Source organism: Mauremys mutica, chromosome 2 (assembly GCF_020497125.1).
Source record: "Mauremys mutica isolate MM-2020 ecotype Southern chromosome 2, ASM2049712v1, whole genome shotgun sequence".
In the NCBI taxonomy this organism is placed as follows: domain Eukaryota; kingdom Metazoa; phylum Chordata; order Testudines; family Geoemydidae; genus Mauremys; species Mauremys mutica.
In genome coordinates, this window is record NC_059073.1 from 19,777,802 (window position 1) to 19,791,256 (window position 13,455).

A 13,455-nucleotide genomic window follows, 5' to 3' on the forward strand; every position below is an offset into this window, starting at 1 on the left:
AGATTCAGCCACCAAAGGAAGATTTGTTTAAGAATGCCTCCACAATGGAATTAGCTTAACGCAATTCCACAGGATTAGCAAATGGACATTTGCCTGTAATACATGCTCCACAGAAGACTATTTATCAGCAATTGTATGACTCCAATACTATTATGGGGGGAAAAAAAACAACAACCACCACCTTGATACACATTCTGGTACATACAAAAATGCCCTGGAAAAGTAACTGTTGTATATTCTCAAGAGCTACAGTGATTTCATTCATAAATATCTTTGGAGAGATTTTCAAAAGTACAAGTGGCAGTTAGATGCCAAAGAGCCACTGAAAGTCAACAACAGCTGGGTGCTCAACTGCCATTTGTGCCTTAGTTCCATATCTTGCTTCCACTTCTCCTCCCCTAAAATAAAAATCTCAGAAACTGTTTTAAGAACTACCTAAAAAATTAATAAAAATCTCAACTTTAAACAGGCTTGTTTAGTTGGGCAAAAATGGTATTTGCTGATTTTTATATCAGACACTGCATGAAACAAATGATTTTTAAGTTTAAAAAGCTTAAAGGTATCTGGATAAAGAATTTGTGAACCAATTTTCAGTCTCACAGGATCTGGAACAATTGAAATATTGATTGTTGAAAAAAATTTACCAAGGCGAAGATTAGCAGTTAACCATATCTATGCTACCAGTTATACACGTTTATCAAGAGTATGTAGTGACAATGAGAGCTACTCTAACAGGGAAGGAAAAGCTATCTAAACCTTGCTTAAAAAAAATCGGAATTAGTGATAATTAGTGCATAATACCTGTCAATGTCTTCTATCTTCTGCATATTAAACAGCAGCGAGGGAACTATCTTGTCCATATGCTGAGGCTCCCATATGGTTGCTCTGAGCTCATCATTAACTGTTTTACGTACTACTCCCTGAATGCCTCTGATTCCAGCAATCCGGATCCTAGGAGAGAAAAGAAATGTCAAAAGGTGGAAACATAGCACAAAACTTAATGATTTATTTAGTTATTAGGCACTACGGTTATGCAGTTTGGATTTCATTTCAGCTCTAAAATGGAATTAAATTGAAAAGCTGGTTAAAACGGTTAAGGACATACATATTGCCTTTAAATGGACACAAGGCTCCTACTGACATTGATGGAAGCAACTCATGCACACATGAGAACAATATATGGCCTTTAAAAGTTATACTGATATGGATCTTCAGGCGTACTTGCAAATATATAAAATTGTTCAACGGTACAGACTGCCTCTTAAAGCACCAAGTGCATGGCTTACAAAAAAGAAGGAGCTAATCTTTCAAGATTTTTGCAGGTTGATATCTACAAGAATTATTAGAAATTACAGAAGTAAGCCAGAAAAGGGAAGACAGCCTGAACTGCTAGAACAGCTACATGTATCTTGATCAATGAATAAAAGTTAAACATGAAATATGAAAGGGCACTTCCATCTGTATTTATCAACCAAATACACCAAAAATGCTGACTGCAAAAAAATACAAACGGATGTGCTCGGACCTTTACTGAGGACTTAGTCCTATTGCTTACAGCCATTTATACAGTATCCATAATAGGGATGTAAATAACGTGTAAAAACAACACCCATGTAACCGATTAAAATTCTATCATTACATGGTTAAATGTTTAACTGGGGAACTATGGATGCCGGGGTGCTGCAGCACCTCCACGTTTTAGGCGGGGCTCCACTGCCAGCCCTGCATCTGGGGATTCCAGCTGCTGGCCCTGCGCTCTGCTGCCCGCCAGGATCCCAGGTGGAGTTTAATCACTAACAGAAACCAATAAGCATTAAGCTTAACTGGTTACATTCTTACATTCCTAATCCATAAGTATAAATACAGGTGTAGTTTAGAAGAAACTATGTGAAAACACAACTTTATACAGAAAAGGTTCATATTTGTGGCATTGAACTGATACATATTAAATATGTTGAGGCGCCAATAGCTATATTTTTATTTATTTATTTATTTTACTTATTTTGAGACAAGAGACATTAAAATGAAGAAAGCTACTAGTTATCTGAGGTGAGACAATTTAGCATAATTGGACTTTTTAAAATAAAGATATCATCACTCCTTTAAAGCCATTTTAAATCTTAATTTCAGCACAAAGGAACATGGTCATTGGCCTTGGTTCTTGCTTCTCTAAGCTAACTGTTAGTCACATTACAGTTGCTAAACTAAACTAAAATATTCCAAGCTTTACTTCATAAATGCCACTTTATTCACTAGGCACACACAGTTAAAGGAAAATAAGGGGGCTAGATTCTGAATAATCTATTGCAGGTCTAATTAGGATTTTGTACCAGGAACTAAACCTGTTTCTAGGAGTACATGCAAGATAGCTTTAATATGGTTAATATAAGAGGTAGAGACAGCATGTGCAAGTGATTGGGATGCATTTCAAATAACTAGAGAAATGCAGGTTTATTACTGTAGTAGATGTATAGTGCAGTCTTGTAATTCCAATTTTAAGAAGTCTAGAAATTACAGTTAAAGTGCACTGCATTTTAATATTCCATCACAGAAAAAGTTTCAGTCACATAGTGTCATCCATAATATTAACATTTTGGAAGTGAGATGTTTATTATTCTTTATAGGAAAGTAGCAGGACTTGAATCAAGAATGCTCATTTAATTCTCAGTTATATATCTTTGGTGTACAATCAAGTTTTGCTCATGTAATGGTTGTACCAATAATCACCCCTATCAAAAGGTACTTACATAGTGAAGACTTGTTCGTCTTGAGTGACTTCATTGTCCATCCCAATGGCAACTTTTGTTTTAACTCCTATGATTATCTATTTTTTTTTTATTTTATTTTTTTATGAAGGACGTGATGAGAACCAAGTTTAAGATTTCTGTACTGACAGGCACTTTCAATCTGACCCTTAGAATCACTTTGGAGCTTGAGAATCTGAGTTATACGAGTCTGTTTAATGTCCTGAAAAATTTGCTAGCTCATTTGCCAACATGACTAGGAAACTTGTCCTGTAAAGCGGGGTTCTGCAGAATTTAAGCTTTCATTAAAATAAAAAAAAAAATCCTAGCCTTTAGGGAAGTCTCTTTCACAATGATAATGTAAACTGAACTGGATCAATTCAGAATTACTTCAGGCTGACAGGAAACTTAAACATAAAAAATGCAAATTATTTAAGACCAAAATCCTGCCCCTGAACACCGGAAGGAAGGTATACTTCTGCTCTAATCACAGTGGGAGAAGAGCTACTTATTCCAGCACTATCTGGGAGGAAAAAGGCCAGTGGATCTGTACAGCAGCACCACAGGCCCAGTCCTCATATCCTTACTGTCACTGTTGTGCACGAAACCCCTTTGAAGCTGGGGCTTTTGTTGTGCTGAAGAAACGTGAATCCTCCATCTTCTGGCATAATTCCTGCACAGAAGAATGGCTCAGCTTCCACTAGAAGAGGTCTCTTTCAATACTCCAAAAAATGGGTTGGATTTACATCTGAATATGGTAAGCAGATCAGATGTATGTTAACCTTGAAATCCTTCTGCATCTTAGTTTTGTCCCCAAAAGACTAGATATTTGGAACTACTGGATGATTTGTCAAAGCCTGCAGTCTTATGACAACTGTATTAGGACACATTCTAGTTTAAGGCCAGGACCTATCCCCATCCCTGTTGGTGTGAAGAACAAGATTGGAAATTACCAGAGTTGTGTTCCAATCCCATCTCTATGATCAGCATGCTTTATGACCTTGTCCAAATTGATAAGGAAACTAAGACCATATGCTAATCTTTATAACTCGTAAAGCACTTTGAGTTCTAAGTAAAAAGTGCCGTAAGTGTTAATTATTTTTAATGACCATGCAACCACTGAAGTTTCATGTTGTCCCATGAAGATGCATTGTGAGTATGCTTTCCTTAATAAAAATATACAGCTTTCAGATGAATATTTCAATTATTTCTTACATTATAAACTCCTCTGAGCAAAGAAAGTGTCTTTTGTACTACACCTAGCAGAGCAGGCCTCCACCCAATGCTGACTAATATAAATATTTAACAACAAATTGGATTTTTACTGTTGAAGGCAAGCTGAACAATCTAATACATGAAAACAGGAAAAATCAGTATTGTTATAGGTTAGGATGAACCTTGCTGGTGGGTGTAACACCCACCTTTCATTCAGAAGCCATTACGCTCCCTTATAGAACCTGGTAGCTGAAGCAACAGTGACCTCCCACCCCAAAACAGGCACAGCAGCACCCAAAACAAAGGAACACGTAGGCAAGAGGCTTAGCTGGCTATTGTTTTATGAAGGCTGTGTATCTGTGAAAGAAACTAAGACCAGAGAACCTGAGAGAGAAAGCACAAGGAAGCCCCAGACAGCAGCACTGGTAGCACATTATTCTCCTAACAGTGTGAAAAAGGGTAACAATATAGTGGAGTTATAAATCATTCTATTAAAAAAAGTTCTCACAAATTCTAACATGTTTGAGTGTTTTCAATAATGCTTATATGTATTACACAACATATGAGAACAGTTCACTAGAGGGAGCTAAAGACCAAAAAACAGTGTTTATGTAATACTAAAAAACAAGCCCATGGTGCAATATACTGACATTTTATTAATTAAAGTGTTTTTACACTATTGACATGCTGACCCTTAAATTACACTAATTTATATACAAAATGCCATCCTTAACCACAGCTTACACTCCCACTACACAAAATGATCCTACCAAACAAAGCAGAAAATGTTATGTTAAGCTGGCAAATCCATTCCTATATCTATTTACGTTTTAACGTACAAAACTCATCACCATGATGTTTATACTTTAGATAAACTGACTAAAGGCAACTGTTTGGAAGTTCACTACTGAAAATTCAGCTAAGCTTAGACAGTTTATTTTGTACCATAATATATTTTTGCACTATTGTAGTAGTAAAGGATTTTGATTACTTATACAAACTAATATTTCCTTTGTAAGTGAAGACTTGTTAGAAGCCTACTACTCAGGCCTGGAAGGGAACCTGGTGCCCTAGGAGAACCACAATATTTTCCCTTCCCCTCCTCCATTCCTCAAACAGCTTCACCTCCCTCTTGGAAATGCAGTGGCAGAGGTCTACCCAATTCCCTTCCAGAGAAACAGAGGCAGCAGCAGCATGGGACCCTCTTCTTCCCCAACCTAGAGTAGCGGCAGGGATCCCCTTAGAAGCAGCAGGTGCATCAGCAGGTGTCCCCCTGGCCTCCTGACTGAAGTATCAATTAATCAATACTTCAATCGTGATGTCTGACTACTCATATGGTTGGAGTCTTGGCCCTATGTCCCTTAATATATTTGGTGCAATCTTGCAGCCCTTTTTCAGGTAAAACTTAACTACACTGGGAGTTTTAACTGAGTAAGACTTGCAGTACAAGGCGTATTTTCCTGAAATAATGCACAGGTTGTAATGTTAGTTCCTTGAATGATCACCGAATGTTATAACTATTGTACTTCTCTTCTGCTTTAGTTTTGAACAGAGCACATAGCAATACAATATAAACTGGTACTTACTCAGTTCGTGTTTCTGGATCACTGTGACAGGAATGACACATGGCACTAAATCGAGAAACAAAAAAGTCATAGCGTCTGTGATATGAAGGGGTGTCTTCCTCAATGTTGGCAAATTTGACAAACTAGGGGACAAAAGGAAAAAAAAAAAACACGGTTAGAAAATTCTTTGTAGCAAAAGTTTCCAAAAAGAGAACTAGAAGGCTTTTTAGTTTTTAACTCCAGAACTTTCAAAAGTGGCTGTTTAATGTTTACAAAGTTGAATATTTAAAAACTAAACAGAAAAAAGAATCCTCATGTTGCAATGCAGTGTAGAATATCTGCACAATAAGAGCAGAATTAATAATTTATCCTGATTTATTTGGTTAATCTAGTAAAACAAAAAGGAAACATGCGGGGGGGGGGGAGGAGAAAGAGGGGAGTAAATAGGCCTTGCCCTAATATGCTCCAGAAAAATATCAGCCCAACTCAGAAAACTATAGACCTGAAGTGATTTTTTTCTTATTTTGGATTCATGTGCTTAGCTAATGGATTTTTTTTTTTTAGTGTTCTGATGTAATTTTTCATCATCTTATAAAATCTGTGAAGACCAAGACACCTGGCCTTGCAATCAAATGGTAGGTCAATAAGCTACTCAAAAGTGATCAGTTTTGTTCACAAGCCTGTTCTCCAGGCCAGCAGAGGCCAAAGGCATTGTGCAGGCCATGAAATCAGAGCCTGGAGGTGGAGGGGGAAGGAGTGACCTCATGTTGCTGCAGGTGATTTACTTTGGGTCACAAGGAGCAACACTGGCAGGCTGTAGAAGGAACTGCTTTAACCCTCACCAGCTAGAGGAAGGACAGTCACAAATATTTCCTTTGAAAGAGTGAGCATTCATGGGAGATCCTAGAGGACTCTTCCTCTCCAACCCTGTGAAGTCAGTATTGCCAGCCTCGAGCATGTAAACATGTGTCCAGCCCCAAAAAAACATGATACAAAAGAGCCATGAGTTTTAAGCCAAAGTAATAAATGCTGGGTTCTTTTTATCTGCAGTCTGGTTAAGTTTGAGGCTTTAGGGCGCACTGGCTTCCAATTTCTAACCTTTTCTCTGTAACAATGAAGGTTAGAAAAAAATTAAAATGAAAGCTGAGATTGTCAGACCATCTCTTGATTCCAACTAGTAGAGATTTAAATATATAACAAATGTCATAAGATTCACCACAAACAAAAAAAATCACGAGAGTTAGCAACACTGTTTTATCCTAATTAAAAACAAAACAAAAGAAGGGTTAAATTGCAGTACATTTTATTTTCAAAAGCTGTTCCATTAGCAGCTGCATTATTTCAAAGTGATCTAAATGAAATTGAATGAAACAGAGCATGCCTTGCAGTGCGTGAACATGTAAAATTGAAACAAAGTGTTGCATCATAACATTTTTGGGGGGAAAAGGCATCTACCCATCAAACAACCTCACAAAGCTGCTTGCTGGGTTGAACAGTCTATCTAAACTATGTACCAAATAATGGCATCTCCTATTGCTCAGCGGCCTTTGAAACAGAAATTAACAAGCAGCATTCAATTTACAAAAATGCACAAACTTAAGCAGAATTTCCCTAATGCCACATGGTTTGCACAAAATGCTTTGAACATTATAAAAGTAAAAAAAGTCCATAAATGATACAGGATAATGCTGAATGTTACCTAATGTTATCTGCAACTTTCAAACACTAAACTATCAAATGCATTAGTAGTCCCACTGAGTAGAAAGGTTGATTGTATTTTTATCCTTTACAATGCTGTACAATAGGGGTCAGCAACCTCTGGCACGCGGCTCGCCAGGGTAAGCATCCTGGCGGGCCTGGCCAGTTTGTTTACCTGCCGTGTCCACAGGTTCGGCCGCTCGCGGCTCCCACTGGCCGCAGTTCGCTGCTCCAGGCCAATGGGGGTTGCGGGAAGTAGCGCGGGCCGAGAGATGTGCTGGCTGTGGCTTCCCACCGCCCCCATTGGCCTGGAGCGGCGAACCACGGCCAGTGGGAGCCACAATCAGCCAAACCTGCGGATGCGGCAGGTAAACAAATTGGCCCGGCCCGCCAGGGGCTTACCCTGGCGAGCCGCGTGCCAGAGGTTGCCAACCCCTGCTACACAATCACTGGCTATAAAAATCAACATCTTCTACAACAATGAAGAGTTCTTGACTCAAAAGAACATGTGACTGATGTGATCCAGATGATATTTGTATGGCTTCTGCACTAGAGAGAGTTGGTGAAGAAGCCTCGGGAGATAACTGACCCCCACAAATTTAGTTGCTTACACAAAAATATTGGTTTAAAAAAGGAATGGAACAGTTCAGACCACAGAAAAAAGCTCTGGATGCCACGTCTAAGAATTCAAACTGTATCTCTGACAAGAAATTAGTATCTTTTTAGCATCTAGATGGACTTTTGGTCTGACCCAATGTGGCCATTCTTATGTTCTTATCTCAAAGTCCCAAAATGAGCCAAACTTGAAGATACGGTTGACACTTCTTTACAAATCACCAAGCACAGTCTAGAGCAGTATTTCATAAAATATCAGGGTTGGAAGGAACATCAGGAGGTCATCTAGTTCAACACTCTGCTCAAAGCAGGACCAATCCCCAGACAGATTTTTGCCCCAGATCCCTAAACGGCCCCCTCAAGGATGGAACTCACAACCCTGGGTTTAGCAGGCCAATGTGCAAACCATTGTGCTATCTCTTCCCCCTTCCTCTGCTCAATGACCAGTCCATGGACTAGCATCAATCCCTGAGATCTCCCTGACAGAGTTTAGGAAGGCAGCAAGTTGGTACCTGGTATCAAAAAGGTTGAGAAACACTGATCTAGGGCATCCCTTCCATCATGGTCCCTTAACTTTAGAACTGTCCTGTATCAACAGGTTATCCAGATATGACTGGAAAAGTCATGTGGAATCTGCAGCAGTCACTACCATGATATTTTGTTTTTTTTAAATTCAGGGGCACTGTATGAACTTAAAGGTGAGAGGTCTGTTTTTGAGGGAGATAATGAAACTGTTACCATTCATTATCTTCCTCTGCTCTGCATCTTTTTCTCCTGTTTCCTCTGCAACATAAGTTCTGTATCCAACAACCTAACTGCCATCATTTTACCCACTGAGAGCTGCAGTTCCAGTTTAAATTTAACAGATATCTTACAACTATATTCTAAGCATCACTGAAAAAGCTGGCTCTAAAACCTGAGATACTGTACAAAAATGTTCTTCCTGGAAACAGAATACACTGGGTTGTCACATGGTAAGAAAGTGACTAACAATCAAACCAATGTTCTAAGGTCTATTGCCACTCATTTGTCTGAAGGAGAACAGCCCACAGACACTCATTGTAGAACATAAGCAACAGAGCAACGTTTTCTCTCTTGACACACTACTTTATACATTTTTTTAAATCTTTCCTCTCTCTAAGGGCTTCAGGAATAGGCTTCAAATACCTGCTGTCCTATTGTTTGTTTCACAGCATTGCTAATTATGTGGCAGTGTGATTAATTAGGTTGTCTGCAAAATGGCTTTTTTAGACAAATCAATCTTCTACAGTGTAATGAACCATGAAGTTCAGGAAAGAGGAAAACAGGAGGATCTAATTTTAACATGTTCACAAACGTTCAAACATCTCAGAGCCTATTCAAGTGATCTGTCCAGATCAATTCTTGTAAAAGGCTTTTGGTTTTGTGGTGCATGATCCACCTTCTATGGGAACAGAAGAGGGTTCTTTGTTCATTTGGATGACCTTTCTCTCTCAGGCCTTGTCTACACTACAAACTTGGGTGGATGGAAGCCGCCTTAAATAGACATAATAATGTATGCATCTACACTACCAGGTCCCTTCCGCTGACCTAAGTCGCCTGTAACAGCGATTTCATTACTCCACCTCTTCGAGTGGCGTAGCACTTAATTTGATATTGATGGGTCAACAGAGAGGTAGCATAGACACAGCTTTGTGTAGTTTGACTCAAATGGCCTACAGGAGGCGTCCCACAATGCTCCGCTGTGACTGCTCTGGACATCGTGATTCTCAGCAGTGACCCCACGACTCCTCCCCCAAACACACTGTGGACATCTCCCAGGAATATGAATCCTGGGCCACCAGAGGCAACAACAAGGAGGACATTCTGGAGGAGGATGGGAGACAGGTGAGTGGTGGATCTATTCTCCCTGACAGCCAGGACCTCTTTTTAACCCCAGAGCCCAGCCAGTCTCAGGACAGCATGGTGGCCAAGCGTGATACTGGTGAAGTCACCTGTGGTGAGTATACATTTCCAAACAAACTGTAGGGCTTACATGCTATTATATTTTATGTTTAATCTGAACAAAAAATGAGGTGCATTGGCTATCTGTTTTGAAGTTGCTGCTCCAGCTACGCAGATGGTGCTCCCCGGGAAAGACTGTTTATGTGCACAGGAATGGCCTGGAATCCTCCCTGGAGATCTCTACGAAACTTTCATGAAGGTACTCTGCAATTCTTTGCAGGTTTCTGGAGAGGACTGCCTTATTTCTACTACTACGGTAGGACACTTTCCTACACCACTCCACTATTAACTCTGCTGGCATCATTCTGGTACACAGCATAGCAGCATAAGGACCAGGTCTGTACCCAGACGCTTGCAGCATCTGCTCCCTTGCTGCCTCTGTTACCCTCAGGAAACTATCACATAAGGTCACCTAGAGAAAACAGGGGAAGTTTTCATTACAAGTGCTAATACCACAAACAATGGAGCATGTGAGCCACCTCTCCCCTCTCCTGGTGAATTCTGGGTCCCAACCACGCTTTGCCTAACGTGCCATTGCTTTGGTTGGCAAGGACTGGCATCTACTAAGACAGTGGCTCTCAAACTTTTGTACTGGTGACCCCTTTCACACAGGATGCCTGAGTGCGATCCCCCTTATAAATTAAAAAACACTTTTAACACTATTATAAATCCTGGAGGAGAAGCGGTATTTGAGGGTGGAGGCTGAGAGCGTGCAACCCCCCACATCATAACCTCGCGACCCCTGAGGGGTCACAACACCCAGTTTGAGCATTAAGGAAACGGGGGAAGAAGGCTTCCTGTGTTATCCCCCACCCCATGGAACCGCCTGAGAAACAGACAGCAATTTGGGAGTCTTAACACTAGTACTGGTTCTCAAGCAACACCCATGTTGCTGGGGGAGGGGGCATTGTTCACCTGTCCACTTGTGCCCTCAACGTGAATTTCCCACAAGTTGCAGCACAAGGCTCGTCGCCCATGCCGTAGGGCTGGAATAGGAAACCGACCCATTGAATAGCTAGGGATTCTGATTATGTTCTGGCTTGCACTGGAGTGTAATAAGGGGAGTGGTTTTTTTTTATTTTTTAAATACCAACCTTGCACCAGAACCAGGGTAGAGCTAACAATGGTTGCCTTGTGCTTTGCATGTCTTGTAGCCGAAAGCTAGTCCGACGGTGCATCCTCCAAACCGGGAGAGGTTATCGCAGATCAAAAGGCAGAAAAAGAGGACACCGGATGACATGTTCAGCAAGTGTGATGGGGCAAGGCCAGATGGCTACAGTAAAGTAGTGAGGAACAGGTATGTTAGCCCCAGGATAAACAAATCCCTGGTACCATGGTAACCAAATGGCAGTTGCTCCAGGTTAATCAAGACACCTGAGGCCAATTAAGATCCTTCTAGAAGGCAGTGGAGATAGCTAGATTGATTGAGACACCAGAAGCCAATCAAGGGCTGGCTGGAACTAGTTAAAAGCCTGCCAGTTAGTCAGTGAGGTGCAGGTGTCAGGAGCTATAGGAGGGAGCCGCTCTGTTGGAGGAATGAAGCAGTACGAATCCATATCAGGTGTAAGGAAGAAAGCCCTGAGGTAACGGTGAAGGAGATATTGAGTGGGGGCTGCTGGGGAAATAGCCCAGGGAATTGTACACATCCTATTTCCAAAAAGTCAGCTACCATAGCTGCTAATTTTAGGGTCCCTAGGCTGGAGCCCAGAGTAGAGGGTGGGCCCGGGCTCCCCCTTCCCCTCCCTGATTAATCACTGAGACTGGGAGACAACAGAGACCGTGTGAGGGAGAATTGTTTCTCCTCACCTCTGTTGTTGGCTTATGATGAAAATGGCTCAGTAAGCTGTGACCCTTGCCTCTAGAGACAGAAGGGCTATGTGGAGGGTCACAGTGAGCCCCTGAGGCTAGCAAAAATCCGTCAGGAAACACAGAACCCACGGAGTCAAGGACAGAACTTTGCCACACACGATAATGAATGCCTCAGGGACAGCTGAGACGTAGCCCAGAGCCTAGAGGATTTCACTCTCTGAGAAACTGGACGTGGACATGAAGAGCAGGGGAGCGTCCCAGGACCGTGCCACACAGGAAGAAATGCTGTGGATTATGAAGGACCAATCAAACATGTTGAGATATCTGGTTGAGCTTCAAGAAAAACATATTGAGGCAAGACTCCATCTGGAGGCCTTGCAGAACTGCCTGCAAGCATTACTCTGTTCAAAAAACCCCTACCCCAAACGTTACAGGAGGGAGGGGGGAATTCAGTATCCCTTCCACTCAACCCTAGGGGAGGATACAGAGAACAAAAGGAGCCCATCCTTGACCTTTGATGCTACCCATGCTTTTGAAGAACAATCTGACTTTCTTGGTTTCTCCCCTCCCAATTTTATCAGCCAGTTTGCCCAAGGTTAACTTATTTCTCTGCTCTTTCAGTTTCTTTGTGTGTATACAATAAAAGTAAACACTTTGAGATAGAAAGGCTCTTCATTTATTTTACTCATGGGCGTTTGGGTTGGGTACAGGAAAATTGATGCAATGGAGGGGATGGTAAGGGAAGGCAGAATGCAGATAACTGGCACACATTACTGTGGCTCATTACTGAAATGCGTTTTCAAAGCCTCCCAGAGATGAAGAGCTTTTTGCTGGGCTCTTATTGCCCTGGTATCTGGTTACTTAAAATTAGCTGCCAAACTATCTGCCTCCATGCCCCATGCCTGTGGAAACTTCTCTCTCTTTGCCTCATTGATAAAATGCAGCACACAGCATGCAGTGATAACAATGGGGATATTGCTCTCACTGAGGTCTATCCTAGTAAGTAAACTGCACCAGTGACCCTTTAAATATCCAGAGGCACAGTCCCTCACCATTCTGCATTTGCTCAGCCTATTGTTGAACCGCTTCTTACTGCTATCCAGGTGGCTGGTTACGGCTTCATAGCCATGCGAGCAAGGGGTAGGCTGGGTCTTCCAGGATCACGACTGGCATTTCAACAACATCAGTGGTTATTTTGCGGCCTGGAAAGAAAGTTCCTGCTTGCAGCTTTCTGAACAGACCTCTGTTCCTACAGATGCATGTGTCTTGCACTTTTCCTGACCATCCCATGCTGATGTCAGTGAAACACCCCTTGTGATCCACCAGCGCTTGCAACATCATTGAAAAGTATCCCTTACAGTTTATGTACTCTTTGGCAAGGTAGTCTGGTGCCAAGATAGGAATATGCATGCCATTATCGCCCCACCACAGTTAGGGAACCCCATCATAGCAAAACCATCCACTATGTCCTACAAGTTGTCCAGAGTCACTACCCTTCTTAGCAGAAGTTGATTAATGACCCTGCCCACTTGGATGATAACAGCTCCCACAGTGGATTTACCAACTCCAAATTAACAGTCTGGTGTTGCTAGTTTGCACAGAGCAACCACCACTCGCTTCTCTACTGTCAGAGCAGCTCTCATTTTAGAGTTGCTGCACTGCAGGGCTGGGGAAAGCTCTGCACAAAGTTCCTGGAAAGTAGCCTTCTACATTCAAAAGTTCTGCAGCCAGTGCTCATCATCCAATAGCTGCATAACAATGTGGTCCAGCTAGTCAGTGCTTGTTTCTCGGGACCAGAAATGGCACTCCACTGTGTTCAGCTGATG

The 13,455-nt window shown here is 41.6% G+C and overlaps 1 protein-coding gene across 4 annotated transcripts in view; it reads right to left on the reverse strand.

Moving 5' to 3' along the window:
* The window catches only part of EFR3A (EFR3 homolog A), a 139,641-nt gene that overhangs the window by 66,183 nt on the left and 60,003 nt on the right, over positions 1-13,455 (reverse strand). For all 4 annotated transcript variants that reach the window (XM_045006214.1, XM_045006215.1, XM_045006216.1 and 1 more), the window contains 2 exons: positions 5,546-5,667; positions 802-951 (listed from right to left, as the gene is read on the reverse strand). In XM_045006214.1, the coding sequence (XP_044862149.1) occupies positions 802-951; positions 5,546-5,667 (272 nt within the window). The remainder of the gene's footprint in view (positions 1-801; positions 952-5,545; positions 5,668-13,455) is intronic.